Source organism: Perca fluviatilis, chromosome 2 (genome assembly GCF_010015445.1).
Source record: "Perca fluviatilis chromosome 2, GENO_Pfluv_1.0, whole genome shotgun sequence".
NCBI lineage: Eukaryota > Metazoa > Chordata > Actinopteri > Perciformes > Percidae > Perca > Perca fluviatilis.
In genome coordinates, this window is record NC_053113.1 from 45,417,195 (window position 1) to 45,440,661 (window position 23,467).

The 23,467-nt window shown below is 41.4% G+C and overlaps 1 protein-coding gene across 2 annotated transcripts in view; it reads left to right on the top strand.

Moving 5' to 3' along the window:
• Positions 1–23,467, top strand: part of pipox (pipecolic acid oxidase) — a 79,249-nt gene that overhangs the window by 47,823 nt on the left and 7,959 nt on the right. Inside the window, exons 5-7 of one of the 2 annotated variants that reach the window (XM_039787296.1) lie at positions 2,348–2,500; positions 6,238–6,387; positions 16,029–16,104. In XM_039787296.1, the coding sequence (XP_039643230.1) occupies positions 2,348–2,500; positions 6,238–6,387; positions 16,029–16,104 (379 nt within the window). Of the gene's footprint in view, positions 1–2,347; positions 2,501–6,237; positions 6,388–6,900; positions 8,392–16,028; positions 16,105–23,467 lie in introns of those variants that run through there. The other variant, XM_039787305.1, reaches the window with a different exon arrangement.

Genomic DNA, 23,467 nt, shown 5'->3' on the forward strand with positions numbered 1-23,467 from the left:
ACACATCTCAGTGGGGATTTTGTCCCACTCCTCTTTGCAGATGTTCTCCAAGTCATTAAGGTTTCGAGGCTGACGTTTGGCATCTCGAACCTTCAGCTCCCTCCGCAGATTTTCTATGGGTCTGGAGACTGGCTAGGCCACTCCAGGACCTTAATGTTGCTTCTTCTTGAGCCACTCCTTTGTTGCCTTGGCTGTGTGTTTTGGGTCATTGTCATGCTGGAATACCCATCCATGACCCATTTTCAATGCCCTTGCTGAGGGAAGGAGGTTCTCACCCTAGATTTGACGGTACATGGACCCGTTTGTTTGATGCAGGGAAGTTTTCCTGTCCCCTTAGCAGAAAAACACCCCCAAAGCATAATGTTTCCACCTCCATGTTTGACGGTGGGGATGGTGTTCTTGGGGTCATAGGCAGCATTCCTCCTCCAAACAAGGCGAGTTGAGTTGATGCCAAAGAGCTCGATTTTGGTGTCATCTGACCACAACACTTTCACCCAGTTGTCTGAATCATTCACGTGTTCATTGGCAAACTTCAGACGGGCTTGTACATGTGCTTTCTTGAGCAGGGGGACCTTGCGGGCGCTGCAGGATTTCAGCCCTTCACGGCGTAGTGTGTTTCCAATTGTTTTCTTGGTGACTATGGTCCCAGCTGCCTTGAGATCATTGACAAGATCCTCCCGTGTAGTTCTGGGCTGATTCCTCACCGTTCTCATGATCATTGCAACTCCACGAGGTGAGATCTTGCATGGAGCCCCAGACCGAGGGAGATTGACAGTTCTTTTATGTTTCTTCCATCTGTGAATAATCGCACCAACTGTTGTCACCTTCTCACCAAGCTGCTTGGCAATGGTCTTGTAGCCCGTTCCAGCCTTGTGTAGGTCTACAATCTTTTCCCTGACGTCCTTGGACAGCTCTTTGGTATTGGCCATGATGGTGAGTTTGGACTCTGATTGATTGATTGCTTCTGTAGACAGGTGGCTTTTATACAGGTAACAAGCTGAGATTAGGAGCACTCCCTTTATGTATTAGTATGCTCCTAATCTCAGCTCGTTACTGGTAGAAAAAACAACTGGGAGACAGAAATCTTTCTGATTGAGAGGGGTCAAATACTCTCATTAAAATGCAAATCAATTTATTACGTGTTTGACATGCGTTTAGAGTTTTTTTTTGTTATTCTTTCTCTCACTGTTTAAATGAACCTACCATTAAAATTATAGACTGATAATTTCTTTGTCAGTGGCCAAACGTACAAAATCAGCAGGGGATCAAATACTTTTTTCCCCTCACTGTATTTATGTACAGTACAGGCCAAAAGTTTGGACACACCTTCTCATTCAATGCGTTTTCTTTATTTTCATGACTATTTACATTGTAGATTCTCACTGAAGGCGTCAAAACTATGAATGAACACATATGGAATTATGTACTTAACAAAAAAGTGTGAAATAACTGAAAACATGTCTTATATTTTAGATTTCTCAAAGTAGCCACCCTTTGCTTTTTTGATAGCGCTGCAAACCCTTGGTGTTCTCTCAATGAGCTTCATGAGGTAGTCACCTGAAATGGTTTTTACTTCACAGGTGTGCCTTGTCAGGGTTAATTAGTGGAATTTTTTCCCTTATTAATAAAAAAAAGCAAAGGGTGGCTACTTTGAATAATCTAAAATATAAGACATTTTTCAGTTATTTCACACTTTTTTGTTAAGTACATAATTCCATATGTGTTCATTCATAGTTTTGATGCCTTCAGTGAGAATCTACAATGTAAATAGTCATAAAAAATAAAAGGAAACGCATTGAATGAGAAGGTGTGTCCAAACTTTTGGCCTGTACTGTATGTCTGTGTTATTAAAAAAACAAGAAAAGCCTGAACACCAAACAAAGTTGGCTAGTTGGCCCATCAAACATTTGTGCCCAGGGGTCTGTAAGTTGATGATCTTTGGCTACTGTGAACAAGAGGAATTATTACAGCAAACATATTGACATCTGGCTATTGTTGTAAGGTGGTGTAAGACACACGTTAAAAATGTGGGTATTTGGTTTAACCATAGAGGTAACAGATCAGAAGAAAGTAATTGGAATCATTTTTGTCATGGTCATATGTTAACAGTTTTGGTAGACACTGACAAACCACAATGACAACGATATTTATTTTTGGACGTATTGGAGTAATACGCTATTTACACAGCAGCTAGTGCTGTAGAAAACCCTCTGAATTTCAATCAAGGAGTTTTGTGCATCAAAACAAATGCATGGTATACACTATGGTCAATCATGTTCTTTAGTGACAGACAGATCTCTGAGGACTTGGCTGGTACTAATGGCCTTCCTGGTTTTAACTACTATAGGTGGTGAAGATCAATGTGTGCTACTGGAGAGAGAAGGTTCCCGGTTCATACAACGTGAAGCAGCGCTTTCCCTGCTTCTTGCTGACTGAGGGTGAGGAGTCCAAAGAGAACATCTACGGCCTCCCGTCCAACGAGTACCCAGGCCTGGTGAAGGTATGTCACAGTACTGAACCCTCAAGTGTGATTCTACATAGAGAAGCTCTAGATTCTGTACAGACCCCCAATAATTCATGGTAATAATATAAAGTAGACTTTGTTAATGATCATTTATGTTTTAATGTGATTTCATCTATCACATCTATCTGCTTTTCTAGTTGATCATTTGACTTCATTATTCAACATTAGTATCTAAACCAGTGCTGTGTGTGCACTGAAGCAAACCGCTTTTTATTAAATTAAGATACATGCACACACTGGAGCACTGCTTATCTTATGATGTGACTTATTACAGAATACCAAAACATGTGTTGTCTTATAACTATAAACTCAGTTTGCTAACCAGCATATAGTAAATTTTTTTTATTGTAGGAATACATTTTTATTAGGGCTGTCAATTGATTAAAATATTTAATTGCGATCAATCGCAAATTAACCTCACATTTTTATCTGTTCTAAATGTTCTTTAAAGGGATATGTTTAAATGTTTTAATGCTCTTATCAACATGGGAGTGGACAAATGCTTGTTTTATGTTTATTCATTGCAACAATCCAAAATAATGACAAATACTGTCAAGTGTATTCTCCAGAATAATCTCAAAACTACTGTATGCTTAAAAAAATACGCTGAAAGCATAATATGGCAAACTCAACTCTTGCCCATCAAGCAACAACAGATGGGCACATTGACCTCAGTGTAACATTACTTGGTAATACTAACACAATGTATAATTTACATTTGGAAAGTTTAATTAAACATCCCATTTTTTTAGCAGCTTAAATTTGCGTTAACTCGTAATTATAACCTACATTTTTATATATTTTATAATCAACACAACCCTATGTAGCTTTTGTCGAAAAAAAAAAGCTTTATGAAATGTTGAATTTATAAGCAACAACTGACTTGTAATAGGGAGAATGCACGCCCCAAGCACCTGTTTCACGCACCATGTAACTTTGGTGAGCAGGTCCAATCTCCTGGGAGAAGTCCTAAATGCTTTACGGCACTACCACTGATTTTGGAGAAAATGTTTTTTGGTTTGTCCTCCGGCTGCTCTGCCTCAACTCTCTGTGATTTACGGAGGTTTCTGATGGACAGAAAGCTTTACTTTTTGCTGAAGGGGTTATTGCTAAGGCTAACAGCTAATGTTTAAAGCATTTGTCTAATGTCATGTTGGCCATTTTTTGCACATTCACCATGAAACAGGAAGTTGTTGTAACTCAAATGTACATTGTCCATTCTGCTCCAAGTTCCTCATGCTTGATAAGAGTCCAGGCTGAGGACATCTTCATGGCAATATAGATTAATCGTCATAACACCACCAACTGGCAACAGGAAGTCAGCTGTGTGTAACAAACTTTTATTTTACATTATGTTCCAATTTCGGTATCAAATAATTGTAGTGGAAACCATATCCGTGGAGAGTTAAGCAGTAGTCTGGCGATTGGACAGCAGAGCATGAGGCTGCCAGCAGAACAGCAGATTAGTGACATGTCTGGCTGGGACGACCAACAGAGTTTCTGGCTCAGCGTTGGCAGGGGTGGCCAATGGGGGTTCTGGGATTTCCATGGAGCTGGAAAGCCAACGTGTCGGGAGCCATGGGGACTACGCATCCTCCTTGGGACTCAATGGTACCCCGTGAAAATAGCCAAGCGAGTCCCCGCAAAAGATGAGCCCCAGATATCAGGGTGCCTCCTCAACGTGTCAAGAGGCAGCCCGGGGAATCGGGGGATAGAGGGTATGGACCGGCAGACGCAAAACAAGCCAGATCAGGACAGGAAGGCCAAGGCCAGTGGATCAGAGTGGAGGCTGGTTGCTAGCAGACTGGAGGTTTGCAGACTGGGAAGCAGGCTCAAAACCGGAAGGCAGGGTTGGAGGCTAGAGGCTAGCAGACTAGGTTAGAGCAGTCCTCTGCCAGTCCAGGTAGCCATTTTGCTGGCCCAGGCTTAGAATATACCTCCCGCTTTGGTATTAAAGCACATCATTCGGCTGGAATGGTGCTTTTGAGAACCACATTGCCACGGTGGCACAATTGCGGTCCACTTTGAAATAAAAACACTGGTGCAAAGTCAACTGTAAAATGTGATTTGTTCTACCTCAACATCAGATTAGTTGTGGGAGTTGTGCTGGGTTTGATGTCATCTGATGGCACATCTCTATTTTGGGCATTATGGCGGGCCAGCAGGAGCTCTCAGCCTAATAGCAGACCACATGCATAGAGGAGAGGGGTGGACAGATGGTGATGCCACGTCACATTATTCACTCTGAGACACTGTCACCACAGCTACTGTATGTCCAATGTTTGGACCAGTTAACATAATTTGTAAAAGATCCCTCAGTGAAGCAGAACGTTGGTTTGGTTTTTACCGCATGGACCTGACAGAATGTTTACTAAATCACAAAAATCCTGTGGAATAAAATAAAAACTGCAGCTCTTTTAATTCCCCAGCCTCCTAGCTGTGCCTCTGTTCTCTGGTGAGACAGTGGGTGTCAGACCTAGCTGACAGGAGCAGCACACAAGAAGTGTGTGTATGACAGTCACCCCTTTTGTCATTTACCTTTCAAGCTTGCGATAGGAGCACTAAAAGGTGATGTAGACATGTGAAACATGTCATTTTCTGCCTTATTACTTAGCTTTATATGAAACTGATGACTAAAATAACCCCATTCAGCACTGCATGAACAGAGCTGTGGGATTCTGTCTTAATACAATACTTGCATGCTTTATGTACTTTGAAAGAGGTATTTGTCTGACTCAGGCTACTGAAGCTCTGCATCAAATATAGTTTGCATTTTAGCACAGATTCGAGGGCAATTACAAGTATTAGTTTAATTTAATAACCGTTTTGTTGAAGGAATTTGGCTTTGGATCCTATTTTGGATTTATTTGTATTTCTTTCACTTGCAGTAGGCATGTGCTGTATGTGTATATGGCTGGGTACCAATACTTTTTAGACACCGACCGAATTGCCTCTAAAGTATTCAGTATTGAAAAATGCCTTGTCATTCAATACCCAATTCTAATACCAAAGGAGTAAATCTCATCAGCGTCAGTGAGCCAGTAAGCATGCAGCATGCTTCTACCGAGATCTAATATCGTCTGTGATTGGCTGGCTAATGTTACACGTTGTAGAGACACGCAGGAAAATCTCTACATTACACACAGAGATGGCTCACGTAGTAGGAGCTGAATTTAATTTTTTAAGATTTGTGCAGTAATGTTGTAATTTCTTTTTGTCTTACAAAATTGTTATCGAAAAAAGTATCCTTTAGGAACCGGTATCAAAGTCATGGTATTGGTACCAGTATCGAAAATGTTTGAACGATACCCAGCCCTATGTGTACCATGTGTCTGCATTAGGGGTGTGACGAGACACCCAGCTCACAAGACGAGACACGAGATTGGGTTCACGAGATCGAAAAAAAACACGACAAAGGAAAAGCAACAAAAAAATTTAAAAAATACCTTCAAAAACACCGGCTGAAAATGTCAAAAACGTTGGAAAAAGCTCCAAAAACGTACAAAAAAACCACCCAAAACATTAAAAACGTCAGGGGAAAAAATGACAAAACGTCAGAAAGACTATAAAAATGTTGAAAAAAGTGACCAGAATGTTGAGAAAAAAAAACCACAACAACGTGTAAAAGACAACACAAGTGTTAAAGTATGCAGGGTTAAGCTTTTAGTGTTTCATATAGACATAATATTGATGATGTCTGACTCTGTGTGAAGATATGCTACCATGCGGGCGCTGAGACAGACCCAGACCAGAGGGACAGGCAGACAGACCGGTCTGATATTGACATCCTCCAGCGTTACATCGCCCGCTGTTTACCTGGCCTGGTCCCAGAACCCGCTGTGGTGGAGAGCTGCCTGTATACGGTCAGTATTATTATTATTATTATTATTATTATTAGGGTTCAAACCCTGAAGTATACCTTATATGGCTGCCTAGGCCACAGTGTATGAATGTTTGTGAATGGTGCCTGTAATATATAAGAGCACTTTGAGTAGTCGTTAAGACTAGTAACGCACCATATAAATGCAGTTATTATTATTTTCTTTTCATTTTTTGGTTTTCTCTCTCTCTCTTTTCTATGTAAAATCAGCTGTTAACTGACAGTCTATCTATTTCTGTTTGTTGTATTATCTAAGAAAAGGGGCTGCAGCCAGCTCCTTTCTGATCTTGGATATGTAATGTTATATAGCAAAAATAATTTATGGTTCGATGTTAAAATTTGTGTGTGTCCATGAGCGAAATAAAAACAATGTAAAGTATGAACACTCTTCATAATGGTCATCCTCCCATCAAAGTGTTGAGATTGAAGTCTCAGAAGGAAGATAATTTGAATACATCTTCATATTGTTATTTTATTTAACCTTTTATTTTACCAGGAATATTCCCATGGAGATTCAGAATGGCTTTAACAAGGGAGTCCTGACCAAGACAGCAGCAAAAACATCGGAGGGTCATCGCCAGTGTTGCTGACAATTAGTAATTAGTTACAGTTACTAGTTACTTCTCTCAAAAGTCATTGAATTACTTTATCAATGACTGCACATAAAATTAATTAGTTACAAGGGAAAGTAACTTTTGCCTTGCTTTTTAAATATCTGCTTCAGTTCTTAATGCACATGTAGCTGTAGTACTTTAGTGTTGCTGTGGCAGTATAGGACAAGACAACTGTCATATTTGATCTATGATTGGACTCATTATCACTATGATGAAAAGTAAGAACTATAAAGCACAATAGATCAAATCAATCAACAGAAGTCAGTTTTTATTACCCTTTTGGCAGTAAAATGGAATAACAACTGTCAGCTGTTTCTCAAACATTTTGTCTTGCTGGGGTCAATACATTCTCTGCTTTGCTGAGGAATCTGATGTATAAATTTATCGGTCGTCTGAATGCTTCTTGTAACTCCGTCATTTTACAACTGTCCTAAGGATCAGTGCTGCCCTTAGGATCAGTGCTGCCCTAAGCATCAGTGCTGTCCTAAGGATCAGTGCTGTCCTAAGCATCAGTGCTGCCCTTAGGATCAGTGCTGCCCTAAGCATCAGTGCTGTCCTAAGGATCAGTGCTGCCCTAAGGATCAGTGCTGCCCTAAGGATCAGTGCTTTCCTAAGGATCAGTGCTGCCCTAAGGATCAGTGCTGCCCTAAGGATCAGTGCTTTCCTAAGGATCAGTGCTGTCCTAAGGATCAGTGCTGCCCTAAGGATCAGTGCTGTCCTAAGGATCAGTGCTGTCCTAAGGATCAGTTCTGCCCTAAGGATCAGTGCTGTCCTAAGGATCAGTTCTGCCCTAAGGATCAGTGCTGTCCTACGGATCAGTGCTGTCCTAAGGATCAGTGTTGTCCTAAGGATCAGTGCTGTCCTAAGGATCAGTGCTGTCCTAAGGATCAGTGCTGTCTTAAGGATCAGTACTGTCTTAAAGATCAGTGCTGTCCTAAGCATCAGTGCGGCCCTAAGGATCAGTGCTGCCCTAAGGATCAGTGCTGCCCTAAGGATCAGTGCTGTCCTAAGGATCAGTGCTGCCCTAAGGATCAGTGCTGCCCTAAGGATCAGTGCTGTCCTAAGGATCAGTGCTGCCCTAAGGATCAGTGCTGCCCTAAGGATCAGTGCTGCCCTAAGGATCAGTGCTGCCCTAAGGATCAGTGCTGCCCTAAGGATCAGTGCTGTCCTAAGGATCAGTGCTGTCCTAAGGATCAGTGCTGCCCTAAGGATCAGTGCTGTCCTAAGGATCAGGGCTGTCCTAAGGATCAGTGCTGTCATCATGTGTAGGTGGCTTTAGGATCAGTGCTGTGCGATACCATTCACCTATGTGGGAACAATGGTATAGCTGTTTTCTTCAATTTGTGTCCTTTTTAATTGTGTTGTATGTTTTAAATGGACCTTAAGTCTAACAATAAAGCTTTCATTGGACAGTCATTTTTTTTATCAATCATGTGGATATTTCTAGGACAGCAAGCTGAAATTGCCTGAACTGTCAGCCATTGTGTGACTCATTGCGGCGCCGTAAGGTTGGGTGACGTTAGATCCTAACCTGGAAAAGATCCGGGGGAATAGGCTGCGTTTGTCTGCTATGATTGTCTAGACAGTGTTAGTATGGTGTCGTTAGCTAGGAACAGTCGGGATCACTTCCCTGACTGTGTCTCAGTTGTATTTGCATGTACTCTATATAATTCAATGTGAGTACACGGATGTTGAAATGCCTGTCCCTAGTAGCTGTGATAAATTAGCCTGAAGCTAATGCTTACCTGTTCAGGAGGAAATTAGCCAACTCAGTGTCCTCTGGGCTCTAAACTGTCTCCATCTTTCAAATACATCTCCAATATTTACCCTGTTTTTTTTTAGGTTGGGTAGAATGAATCTATCTTTATTGATCTGGTTTGTTTGTTTGCTGCTTCCATGGCTGTACTACAGCTGTAGCGCGCTGGGTTTACGTTTTTACAGGTATATCTGGAAACCCGGCCCGGCTGTCAAAATAGGCAGTACCAACACACAGGCCATAACACAAACAGATATTCCGTCACGGAACGGAAATTTCTAAAGGAGAAAATACTGGCTATAGCATTGAAGAAAAGATAGTATTTCATGTTTCCTTAATCTCTGATGAAATATTATGGTCATTTTTGGATTTAATACAGTAAATATATTACATATTGCACCTTTAATGATACATTTATCTAAAGGATACATAAAGCACAGTATGGAACATGAACTGGCTCCAGAACTCCAGGAGGCTTTTTTATGTCAATCACTTGAGCATCAGGCTGGTAACTATGTCATTGCATATGGCTGTCTTGTTACAGGAAGAATATATAGATGACAGTTCCAAAAGTGTTATCTCTTCAGTTCTGCAGCAGAAATCCCTTGCTTTTCAGTCCTTAACTTTACAGACATGCACAACACGTGTCAAAATAGCACTGAGCAACACTTTATGCAAAACAGATCAACTGAGGCTAGCTTCATTTACATCTTCAGTCTCAGTAAATACCTGCTACATTAAAACGTTGCTACTAATGGGTAGTATGTTGTTAGCAATGATCCCCAAAGTGTTTTGTGTGAAAAGAGTTTGGTCCCTTTTCACTCCAAAGGTAACACAGAGTTTGCTCCATAGACATTAAAAGAAATGGACCAACAGATCCCGTTGATTTCTAAGGAGACCAGTGAAGGCTATTAGAAGCACTTTTATGGTGAGCGCTGAGCGTTACTGCGCAGCCTCCAACTGAGCTTGAAGACGTAGATGTGGCGTAAACAACCTGTCTGAAAGTTGTAAGTCTTCTGGTAGCTGTGCTACAGAATCTTACAGAGACAGAGGGCCTAATTTACTAACACTAGCGCAGTTTGCGCTGCGACTGTTTATGCGAGTTCGGTAATAGCGCACACGATATGCTTCCACATTTTGCGTAGTATTTATCAACCATGACACCCATCAGGCAATCAGCGTCTTTCTCCGCCCACTATACCGTAAATTGCGCTGTAGCAAAGCGGTACTGGTGCTATGATATGGCTGAGTGCAGACTGCGATATTCCCACTGCTGATGCTATGACTCTTTGAAATGATCCTGATGCCAGTATTTGTAATGTAGCGAGGAGTTTAACAACTGCTGGAATGGGATGTGAACGCTGAGTGGGAGATTCAATTTCATCTTTGATTTCTTCCAGTAACTCTAATATTGCATGGCTGCTTAATCTGTAACGCTAAATGATGTTGTGTTCACTGACAAAGTGTGATTCTTGTGTTGAAAATATTTTCAGCCTCGCCTATGTCTTCGTCTTGCTCAAATTACTGTTGCCATTTCACCAGCGGCATAAAGGTCTACGAGGAAACTCGATTGCGGCTGGTTTAGACCTGCTTTTAAGAGGCGGAGAATTTCCCCCCGGGTGCTCACTTGTTAGCATCAAAATGGCGCCATAGGAGCTACGCTCTGTGGACGCAGGCTTACCCCCTTGGTTTGCTCTTACTTTTTAAACTTTTCTAATAATTACAACTGTATGTCTGTTATCAGAAGCACCTTATCTAGAAATTTGCAACAATATACAATAATCATTTATTCAAAATTACATTTGTGCCGCTTTCACACTCAGTCCTCAATCCAAATCATTTGTAAAATCATTCTTCAGTTATTGTGTTAAATATTGTTACGGCCACAACAAAAATAATTTCTTAACCCTATTACCAGCAACATATTAATAATAAATAATTACTATAATTGAGGAAGTTTTTAAGTAAAAGAGTTTTTATTTACAAATAATACGATAACCAAAACTAAGAGAGTCTGGAGGTCTGGAAGATTACGTTGTTAGCCTACCAGCTACAAACAGGTTAGACAGAGAATATTCAGTACAAACAGATCGGTGATGCTGTTCTGCGCTCATTGTTCTCCGTGGAGTTAGCTGGAAGTGAATGTAGCCCTGGTGTGTTTTTATGTGTTTTCTGTATATACAGTCTATGGTCGGACTCCGTTTAAAAAATAGCCTTTTAATGCTTGTCAGCAACTGGTCATGTGGCCTTGTGTGCTCTGATTAATTTGGCATGCAGTTAACACACCAGTCATTTTCAATCAATTTAGGTTGAATGAAAACACTTCTCCTGGCTGTTCTTTAAAAGTGATGAGTCTTTTTTAAGAGCAGTGTAATGGATAGAGATTGTACAGACCCTGAACACCCATACAGGTGTTATCAGTTATTCAGGCTGATTGGACTGTGTGGGGGTGTCTAGACTGATTGACTGACATCTTTCTGAGTCTCCTGTTAGCACTGCTTAACCTGTGAGGGCGGAACAAATGACAACTTTATCATTGTTATTGGTAGAAAGAAATTTTGACATAATAAGTTCCCATCAAAGCTCCTGCCCACCTTCAACCTGAGCAGAGTCTAATCAGCCGGAATAACTGATAACACCTGTGTGGCTGTTCAGAAGCTTTGTAAGAAACTTTAAGTGTTAAGTTTGTACGTTTAGAACAGACAAAAAATTTGTGATTAATTTGCGATTCATTGCAAGTTGACTAGGGACAATCATTTCATTAATCGCGACTAAATATTTTATTTGATTGACAGCCCTAAAGAACTCTTGAAATTTGCTGTGGATATCAATGGTCCCCAGAGGGGAATTTTAGTCGCCCCTTAACCTTTACCTGTTGTGCAAAATGACCAGATTGCCATGACATTTAATGTGCAAAAATCCCTTTTGAATCTGTAAGGTTTTAACCAACCTGATCTCACAGAATTCCGTGAAATGAACACGGGCCCTTAACTCAAAATCCGTTTCACTGAATTGCAACAAAATCCGTTAAACTGCCACGGAATAATTCCGTTAAATGAACACGGATCGCCAACGGATCGCCAAATTCCGTGATGGGCCCACGGAAGAATTCCGTGAAATTAACACGGATCGCCGAAAAAGAAACACGGGCTTACGTGACACGCGAGAAGAACGGAGCGGTTGGGTTCAGGAAAAGGTCGTGGGTGGGCTTACGGTTCCGTGCCACACGCGGGACATGCTTAAAAAAACTAAAAAATAAAACACAACTGACAAACGCCACACGCGGGACACGAACTCCGCTCTCTTGGGTGAAAGTCCTGTGTTTTACCCATCCATCACCTCAACCAACCTCCTTATGCGGAATTCGGGCCTTACATACTCACTACCGTGCTACGTCATCTTCTCATTGACTTTACATTGGCATTGTTTTCCGTGGTGGCCACACGGAATTTTCACACATTCCGTACCACCACCACGGAATGAGCTGTTACCAGTCCGTGCCCATTTTACGGAATTCAGTGAGACCAGGCTGTTTTAACTCCATTACTGCTGAGACTAAGAATAGCTAAATGATCAGTGTGTTGGATTTCAGTTTAGTTTTTTTTGACAGGCTTAAGTGTTCATGACAAGATATGGCCATGAGACCTGTGGTGATCATTGATCGTTGTTTAGGTACATTAAACCACGTTAAGCTTTTTCACGTTAAGCGTTTTAGAATGTCCCCGGGAAATCCCTAGTAAGCAAATCAAATCGCTTCATTTTAGGCTGCACGACAACGAATTGTCTCGAAAAACATCCGACCTTTGTGATTGTTAATTTGTCGATAATGAAAGTGAGATAGTTTTTTGGGTTCTGTTAGAACCCATTTATCCCCTTCGATAGCTCAGTTGGTAGAGCGGAGGACTGTAGAGTGTAAACGTAAGACGTCCTTAGGTCGCTTGTTCAAATCCGACTCAAAGGAAGTACATTTTCATGTTCTTAACAGGAGTAGCTAGTCTATGCTACTGCTAGCAACACCTGTACCCTCTTAAGATAGCTTGACTACCTGTGCAAAGTTAGCGGTTGGGTCCACTGTTTTAGTGTTTTATTTAGTGTTTGTAGACACAAAGGGTATAACTGTTACATTGAAGATGACGTTTGTTGTGTTTTTTAGTGCTAATAATAATATTTTGGCGACATCATTGCGTTAGGTGTGGTGAAAAATTCCAAAACACTTTCAGTTAAATTTATTACCGGATAGGATAGGTAATGCTAACATAATTTTGCGACACACCGGACCCCTCTTCATCCAGAGCCGATTCTTCACTCAAGGTAACGTGTTAGAAAACAATTTCCTGTTACTTTAAACTTATCTTTTACCTTCTAAATCTGATTCATGATTTTATTGCTACGATACAGGTACGCTATTTATGTTTTTTCACTATATTACAGTTAAGGATAATTTACTTTAATTGTGGAACGTGCATTAATATAGTGACGTCAGGTAACAGGGACCCTAATTGGGTGATTAGCTCAAATGGTAGAGTGCTCGCTTAGCATGCGAGAGGTAGCGGGATTGATGCCCGCATCCTCCAGTCCTTCCTTTTACTTGAAAAAGAATGACTTCTCCAGACTTCTGTCCAGTTGTTTTTGCAAGATGACTTCATGCCAAGATGATTGCCTTCCAGACAGTGAGTTCGTAGATTGTAGCTTGAGTGCTGGGCACAATGCAGTTTTGTACAAAAACAAGCGGTGTACTAATAAACTGATAAGGAACACGCCAACTTATTGGGACCTTAGCTTATTCACCGTATCCCCCAGAGTTAGATAAATCCATATATATCCTTCTCATCTCCGTGCGTGTCGTAACTCTGTCTGACGCACCCACCGCTAGCCTAGTTTAGCACAGATCCTGGACACGGTCCTTTTGGAATGGTGAATGGATTTCACCAGCCAGTAACAGGACTGCATCATCAACAACACAGTTAAAGCTATAGTGAGTAGTTTCTGTCTCCCCCATGAGGAATTCTAGGTAATGACAACAACAGTGTCAGCGCATCCACATGATATAAGCCTTCCGTGATTGCGCACCACCCCCACCCCTCCTCCACACAGTTGCTTGTAGCCAAAGAGGACACGGAGGATTAAAAAAACATGGACTATTCAGAAGAGGTCATTATCTTCACTTAAGTTTCTGTGTGTGAATGTCGACAGACGACACAATCTTCTAAACATAGCCATACTGAGAAATACAGAGAGAGTTTTGTGGAGCTAAATAGCTTTGTATTAACTCATTTGGCAATGGCTTGAATGAAACGGACATTCATTAATATCAAATAGTTGCACAATAATGTGTTTAAGTTTATTATTAAACTTTAAACTGTTAATATGAAGTGTACACCTTGCTTACTGGCTGTAGTTAATGTATTGCTGAATATTACTCGAATGCCATTCTCAGGTAATAGATTCTGTTTAGGCTGGTTGTGTGTGTGTGTGTGTGTGTGTGTGTGTGTGTGTGTGTGTGTGTGTGTGTGTGTGTGTGTGTGTTGCCTCTGCCCTCCGGCAACACAGCGAGGCAGATTTCACCACGATGATCACAAACTGAAGCTAAAGGAAAAACATTTCTGCGACCTTGTCCAATGCCCCTGAATATCCTGACAGTCACGCTCTTTTCTCACTTAACAGCAAGTGTTTTTTTCCCTTACCACTGATGACAGACAGTTAAATTACATGTCTCTCTAATGTTTCGGTAAAATGTTGCCTTTTGTCAGGGGGCATTATATATTCTACGATGGACTCTTTCATCCAGTTAACACATTTTCCACAAAGACTTTGACAGGAGTAGAGAGGGAGCATGTCTGTCCTTGTCAAATCTGTTTTGAGGACAATCTGCACTTGCTTAGTTCACTATTCATGTCTCCATATAGTGGAATGATGGGGCGGGAGAAAGAAGGCTGCAGCACTCTTGACTAAATGTCCACAATCTGCATTGCTTTTATCAGACAAGAGCATTGGGCTAAAGAGTCAGTGTCTGTGAGATTCCATCTCAGCTCTGCGCTTCTAAAGCCAAATGTATGGTTCTGCGGAGGCTCCACGCATTGCTTTCTCCGTAGCCTACATAAGTGGCCTGAAGTTTATATTTGTGTGTTGGTGTGTGCGTCAATCTCTTTAAGAGAATAGCAGGGCCGGCATGTGTGTGTTTGGGAGTGTGTGGTAGAGAGAGTGACGGCAATTAGCTTTGGAGCGAGTAGCGACTCTAGAGTCATAGTGAGAGAAACAAGGTCCGTTTTCGAAATCGCCTACTACACACTGCCTACTGCAAAAAAAGAACTCCCATCACTATTGCAAATGAAAAATATAACTTGTTGAGCTTTGCATATTTAGTTTGTTTACTTTATAAGATGCTGAAAAATGTCTTTATTTATGTGAAATACAAATATATAAAATTGAATGTTTATACATGTTATAATTTATTTCTTAATTACTTTATCTCATGTCAGTCGCTGCTCTCCCTCACATCTGCCTGCTCCGTGGCCAGTGTGTGTGAGTGACAGCCTGGTCAGTGAGCTTGTTACGTTACTCCCGCAATCTCTTGTGGAGCTTTATAACTCCGAAAAGGCAGACAACCACAGGTTCCAGTTAATCTTATAATGGATATGTGTGTTATTTAAACAAACAATCGGGAAAATAAACGCGACTTCGAAAACAGCCAAAGTGGTCTCCCCTGTGCTGTCTGACCAAGGTGGGACAGCTGTAGCAGGAAAAGTTAACCCTCTCCTTGATTTCATGTTGTTTATGGAGAAGGAGAACCAGGAATTGAGTCGGGGGAAATGCAACGCTACCAAGCCACGGCTGTGTGTCGCTGTGACATATTGTAACATTTTTCGAGAGGTGCACGTCAGGCTACGGCGTAGGGTCGGTATCTCCACATACCTACGTACGTAGCCACAGCGTAGATTTAACGCAGAAGCACCTCCACAGTTCAGGGTTTTTCCTGGCTCAGAATGGGCCTTTTGCTATTTTTATTCTCAATTCTTGTCATTTTGGTGCTGGTGATTTTCCTTTGGGGCTGGCTAAAACCTCTTTTTGGGGGCACCAAAAATTCTTCTATGCAGGAAAAACCCTGCAGTTCATACTTTTCAAACCAACAGGTTTGTAAGCAAGATTCCAGACTGGCAGCTTGGTCAGAGTGAATCTGTTTCTTCTATAATCTGGACCATCTCATTTTTATTTTGGACCTTTTTTTAATCTCTTCATGTTTTGTTGTTTTTGCAGCAAACGCCTGACCATCATTTTGTGCTGGACTGCCACCCTGTCTACAGCAACATTGTGTTTGGAGCAGGATTCTCAGGTACAGCACAATACACTTAAAAAACATCTCCAACTAAATGACAGAAATCTATTAAATCAATGCAAGGGATCATCTTTGACAGGCCATATGTCTGTTAGGGTGTATTACCAGTATCCCACTTTTAACATAGCCACTTGCCAGACAACACATAACTACTGTTTATACATATTTTGGGGAAGTAAACATGTCAAACTTTGTCAGTATGGGAACTAAGCAAGGTTGTAGGTTTTGTTTCAACATTAGGGGGGACACATTATAACCAGGGGGTCTGGGGGTCCTCCCCCAAAAACCTTTTGAGCGTCAAAACACTTCATTTCCTGTGTCTGAAATCCTTGGAAAACATAGATAGAATAGAATATCTTTATTGTCATTGTAACAGATACAACGAAATTAAGTGCAATCCTTGTCAAGTGCCAAACATCTATGAGGTAATATATGCCTAAATAAATACATAAATAAAGAATGCTACTACTGCATACATATTAATGCTAAAAACACATAGGAGACACACCCATACAGGCATCCACATTTAAAAATTGCACATAGCCCTATTGACATAGATCAGTGGTGGGAACTATACTTAAATGCACTTATAGCTTTTGGATGAAAGCTGTTTTGTAGTCTGTTTGTTCTCAATTTCATGGACCTGTATCTCCTGCCTGACGGCAGTAGTTTGAACAGTGTGTGACCGGGGTGTGATGAGTCCTGTAGGATGGTTTTGGCCTTTTTGAGGCAACGGGAGCTGTGAAGTTCTTCTAGGGAGGGGAGAGGGCAGCCAATGATTTTCTGTGCTGCCTTTGTGACCCCCTGGAGCTTTTTCCTCTGTGCCACAGTGCAGCTTGGAAACCACACACAGAGGCAGTATGACATGATGCTCTCAATTGAACAGCGATAGAGAACTCTCAGGAAATAGAGTCTCTGCTGGGCCTTCTTCACTAGCTCAATGGTGTGGGCGACCAAGGTCAGGTCCTCTCTACACAGGTCCCGCCTATGAGCAGCGGCTGGATGTCCGTTTTCTTCCTCCTGAAGTCTACGATTAGCTCCTTTTGTTTTTTGATGTGTTGAGGAGCAAGTTGTTAACTCTGCACCACACCTGCCAATCGCTCCACCTCGTCTCTGTAGTCGGACTCATCCCCCCTCATGATGAGCCCCACTACGGTGGTGTCATCAGTCAAATTTTGTGAAGGTATTGCTGTGGTGAGCAGGGGTGCAGTCGTGGGTGTAGAGGGTATAGAGCAGGGGACTCAGCAAGCAGCCCTGTGTGAACCAGTGCTGAGGTTGAGGGCCGTAGATGTATGGGGCCCACTCTTACCCTCTGAGTGCGGTCTGTCAGAAAGTCCTTAATCCAGAGGCAGGTGGAGTGTGGTATTCCAATGTCAGACAGTTTGGACACCAGTCTATGGGGGAGGAGGGGGGTGTTAAAAGCAGAGCTAAAGTCAGAAGCAGACTGGTAAGAAGTAGGGCTGAATCCTATTATCAGACTATACGGATATTGATTTGTTGCGTAGGTGTTTGATTGTCAATTTTCGGATTCAAATATTTGTTTTTTCTTTTGTTTGTCATTCAATACTGTAATAAAGTTGAGACAGATTCAACTTTTTGGGAAACGCAGCCCTAAGAAGGATATATATACATGTTTTGAGCCCCCTGGATTGTTATTTTTTACCTCTTTGTGGGAAGTGGGTTGGCTTTCATATTTTTTGAGGGGGGAGATTTCTACCACCCGTTTATCAGTGTTTTAAGCCCCTGCCTGGAAGGCACTAGGATTAGGCAATGGTTCGGGTTAAGGTGCCTTGAAGTCAACGGTTGCAGCGCTGCCTGGAAGGAGACGTTGGGGGCTTAAAACACCATTGAGCACCTCTAGCTATTAGTAGAAGCTGTAGCCTAGTAACCGCTGAAGCCAGCAGCCTTCCAGCTGTGAGAATGTATTTGTATTTGGAACAATTATGAAGATGCTGTATCAGAGCTGTACAGTCACATAAAGCAGACTAAGGGTGTACAGCCATGCTAAAAGCTCTGTGAGGCTGAACCAGGCATACAGGTGCTTTTTGCTAAATGCAATTGGAGCATGCTCTCTATGCCAATGGTAACATGCTGGTGTGTAACAGATAATGTACACTAGAGCTGTCAATCTTCCTCTATAATACCATTCAAATTAATTTTTTTAAAGATTCAAATAATATTCGAATATTTAATGCTCAAATGCAGCCTGTTATTAATATGTACTACACTACTCAGGCTAATGCATTATCAATGCCACTATAAGAATGTGGTTGTTGTTACACATTCTGTCCAACATCAGCCTGGCCTTGAAGGGAATCTACGTCACGGCGCATTGCATTTCCGACACGCCACTCTCTGTTTACTATCATTTTCCACTACTAGCACTAGGCCTGCACGATAAATCGTTATAAAATCTCGATCTCGATTCACCCCTGTTCACGATTTAATTTTTAAATGACTTCGATTTTTTTTCCTCTTTTTTCTCTCCTTCAATTAATATATTGAAAGCATTTGACATTGATATTAACATGTTTTTAATTATGTAAAAACATGTTCAAGGAGTTCAGATAGAGCCTGTATCAGGGCCATATTTAGTTCAGTGTGTTATATTTCACTATTTTTGGTAGCCTACTGTACTTAAATGGCCAGTATGTACTTTATTTTCTTTATTCATTGACGCCTCTATGTTTAAAGGCTTGTGGTGATGCGCAATGTGCTATAGGTGCCAAAAAAAAATTATGTTTGGTACTGCCAATTTGTTTTGTTTTGTCATGGCAAAATCGTGGCAGAGAATCGTGATTCATATTTTTCGCCGAATCGTGCAGGCCTAACTAGCACACAGCGACAAACACAAATCAACTGAGAAGTCTGTAATGAACCATTATCTAACAAGTGTATTGAAGCTGCTCTGTTTTAAAGGCTAATGGTGCTCGGTTAGCACAACAGCATCATGGTAGAAAGAACAGCCGAAATGATGTAGGGCAGCTAACATTAACTTTAGCTGTCTCCATGAAGCTCCTAAGCGCCTATAACTCGCGACTCAGATAGGAAACAACAACAAGCTAACTAATGATAATATAAGCATTTTGGCTTGGTGGATGTCGATTTTAAAGTCATGTTAAAACTATTTCACATCCTTCTTCCAATTTCCAGCCGCAGCCTGTCCCTCCCCCTGTAGTAACATGAAATGCTCTGTGATGTTAAGACCTCACAATGCCTTGTGTTTCTCACTCCCACTAACGTATTGTTCATCAGACGTGACATGACAAAAGCATTTCCGCATTTACCTACATCCGGGTAGGTTAAGGTGAGAAGAGGGAGATTAGCTTAAACATAAATTCAAAAGGACGCCGAGTTGGCTAATTTCCTCCTGAACAGGTAAGCATTAGCTTCAGGCTAATTTATCAGAGCTAAAAGGGACGGACATTTTATTTCATTTCAACATTTGTGTACTCGCATTGAATTATACAGTATAGCTAAAACAAATTGAGACACATCCAGTAAAGTAATTCTGACTGGTCCTGGCTAACGCCGCCATGCTAACCCTGCTAACGTTACTGTAGGACCAGGCAAGCAGCCACGGCTGTTTACAACGTGTAACCTGTTCAGCGGCCTTAGCCGACAACGGTAAATTATTTTAAGCCAAGAGAGGGGGGGCTGTAAATCGGGAAGTCAGGACCATGAGTTTGCAGTGTGTTTAGCGATTGTTGCCGTAATTCTAAGCCAATAAAGTGGGTTCAGTCAGGTGGAGAGGATGGCAAGTAGTGTTATATTTAGCGGTTTCTACCATAGCTAATTCTAAGCCCAGGAAGTGTGTCTGTCCGTTGGGTACAGAGCTCTGCGTGAGCACGGGCTTCAATAACAATATAGCCAGCATCTAACGTTAGCTACTCCGCTGTGCTGTGAAGTAATGTCTGGCTATGTGAGACTAGCATCTATCAACATTGTTGTGGATGCTCCTTCAGCGTGCTTTGGAGGAGGGTCTGGCAAAACGAGACTATGGATGCTGTGGTCTCAGCCTGGAGACCTCCGTAAACTTCGAGGAGGGGGCGGGGTAGACGACTTTCTCCAGTATTTTGAATTTGTACTGCAGTAACTATTTTAAACACCAGCTGTCAGGATTACATATTGCACCTTTAACACGCGTAATTTTTGGTTTCCCTAGTGGCCACCATACTTCCAGGCGCTTGTTGTGTTGCAGCCATGGAGCACAGTAAGCGACGCTCTAGTGGGGCTTTACTTTACATTGAAAAAAATAGGTAAAACATTTAAAATAAAAATGTCCCTTTTATTTGTGAAATAAGCACTTGACCTGTTTTACTCCACCCCACAAAGAATCGAAAATCGGAATCAATAAGAATCAGAATTGAAATTAGGCCTGTCGCGATAGTCAATAAATCAATTAATCGCACAATAAAAAAAATTAGCTCGATAATTTTTCAGGCCGCGATAATATTATTTAAATTTAATATTTAGTGTTTAATAAATAATTGTTAAATGTAGTACAGAGTCTGTAGTCTATTGCACAGACACTCGAGGAATGCTGCAAACGTTTGACAGCCAGTACGAATTGCCTGGGAGAACATACGTGTCACAAACGGCAATTCCACAACTGTACAACAGCGTAAAAGACGACATGCTAAAGGAGATCAAAGACATATTGTGGATATTTAAAATGTCTTCCATTACAGTGTTAAATATTCTTTAGAAATACAAGTGTATTGATCTTTGAAATGGTGTACCTGCATTATTATGCCATTATCATTATATTAGATGAAAATGGTCTCGGAACGACAATATTATCGTTTATTGCAATAATTTCTGGGACAATTTATCGTCCAGCAAAGATTTTTATCGTGACAGGCCTAATTGAAATCAGAATTGTTAAAATCAAACTGATGCCCAACACTAATGATCACCAAATCCTTCTCACTAGACCAGCAAGCTGCGACGCTTATATGGCGGGTGAAGCGGAGCCGGGTGCGTTGGTGGCAGAAAAACACTTTGATAAGAGGATTGTAAAAGAAGTCGAGAGCGTGCACAACAGGACAACAGTATTTCCCTATATGCGCTCTGCTTCTCATCTCCTGGGCGCGTGCAGCTGCTGACTCCGCTGGAGCAATACGCGAGCGCTCGCTCCAAACCACTTTCAATTAATCTTCTCCACCCCTGCAACACTTATGCAATAAGAAGCTCTTTTAATGTCTGCGTCTTAATCAGTTGCATGTTTTTATGCAAAAGGAGCTTTACACCTTATCACAGCCTAATCTTTCATCACTGTAGTGTTGGAGCCTACATTTTATGTAGTCTAGATTTGGATGGTCATTTACATTTTAAAAGGTTGTAAATCCAGTTCTTTAAGTTAATTGTATCACACCCAGGGGCGATTCCAGGATTTTTTAAGTGGGGTGGCCCAGGGGGACCAATAATCAGTCAGGAGGGGCCCACGGGAGAGAGGCATTTTATCAGAATACAGCATAGAAAATCTGCTTAGAAATATTGGATAGGATAGAACATCATGTGATTCTGCTAAATAAAACATCACATTCATTAAAAGTTTCACTTATTTTCATTTTAAACAAATTGTACTGTATATCCAAACACAATGCACATTTTCTTCAGGCTCAGTCTGCCATTTAAAAAAAATCATGGAAACATGAATTGGTCATGTGACAAGGGCTGGGAAGATTGGCAGAACAGGCAGCCAAATGACAGTACTCTGATCCAATGGAAATCACAATTGTCAGATTGACAGCACTTTACCACATTTTGCATAATGAAATGCAAAATACATTTGAAGTGATATATTACCAAGATATGCGTCTAAATATAAATATATCCATGACACATGCAATGATCATGTCATGCAACTGCGGAATTAGAGTACTGGCACCTTTTTGGGCCAATTCAGGCACTGCCCATAGGATTACATTGCAGCCAGTTTTGCGGCTGCCTGCTGCAGGACTCTCGCTTAATACTGGACCAATTTCAAAAAAAATTCCATTAGTAGACACAAAAACATGGGAAATTAGGGTCCAGGTGGAAAATATCTAAGTTTCCCCATTCCGGGGAATTGGGATTTGTATTTTAAGGAAAGCAAGCAGCTCTGAGTAAATACTGATGTTTACCTTGAACAAAACATACAAACACACTGGACACGTGTGAAGCACATGGTCAGCAGCAGAGCCGGCCCCGAGGAGCATCATGAGAGAACTGTATGACGCACTTATCTTTTCAATCATTTATTAAAGGCTAAATGCTTTGGGTAGTCCTGGTAGCTCACCTGGTTGAGAGTGCGCCCCATGTACTAAGGCTTAGTCTTTACCGCAGCGGCCGGGTTCGAGTCCGACCTGCGGCCCTTTGCTGCATGTCACCCGCTCTCTCTCCCCCTCATTCCTGTCAATAAAGGCCGAAAATGCAACCAAAAATAATCTTTCGACACCGTCATAACGACATACTACACTGTCAGCGTCAGAATTGTCAGTGTCTAAATAAAAAATGTCAACAGCTCAACAAGTTAAAGAGCAGAAAGTAGTGTATCTGGCACCATGTACAGCAGATGTGTGCTGATGAGTGCCAGCACACAAACAGCAGCAGCAGCCAAATGAATCAGCATCACTTGTTCTCTCCTCACCCAAGAGGAGCGCAGAGCCAAGTGGCCCAGTGCTCAGTGAGCAGCACCGAGGTGTGTGTGTGTGTGTGTGTGTGTGTGTGTGTGTGTGTGTGTGTGTGTGTGTGTGTGTGTGTGTTTTTGAGCTGACCAATCCTAAAGTGAGTCCAGTAAAGCCATGGCATAACCTTAAATTAAACACCAACTAAAGTCAGTAACTATTACACAACCCTTGTCCCTCAAGCAATGTATCAGATTAAACTTTGTTAAACTAAACAAATTTTTTTTGGCCTTTTATGAAGACATGGATGTTGACAGGAAATAAATGTTGCCATGTATACAGTGAGTTAGCTGTGTGTGTGTGTGTGTGTGTGTGTGTGTGTGTGTGTGTGTGTGTGTGTGTGTGTGTGTGTGTGTGTGTGTGTGTGTGTGTGTGTGTGTGTGTGTGTGTGTGTGCCTATATACGTTTACATTTTGTCAAACGTGCATCATAAAAGTATGCTGAATTAGCCATCAGCAGTTCCTGTTTGTGGGTGTACAGACAACATCACTGGATAACTTTGATACTGAAGAAAAAACTTCTCTGGAGTTAAAAGGAGTGTCTTTTTTCTATGACGTCTAGGCGTATTTATGGACATTTGCGATGGATTGGTTAGTGTATAATATCAACCTCGGAAATCCTCAGATTCAGTAAAAGTCACACAGAATTAATTGTGTGTTCAAATTTGACTGAGTTATGACTTAAAGAAG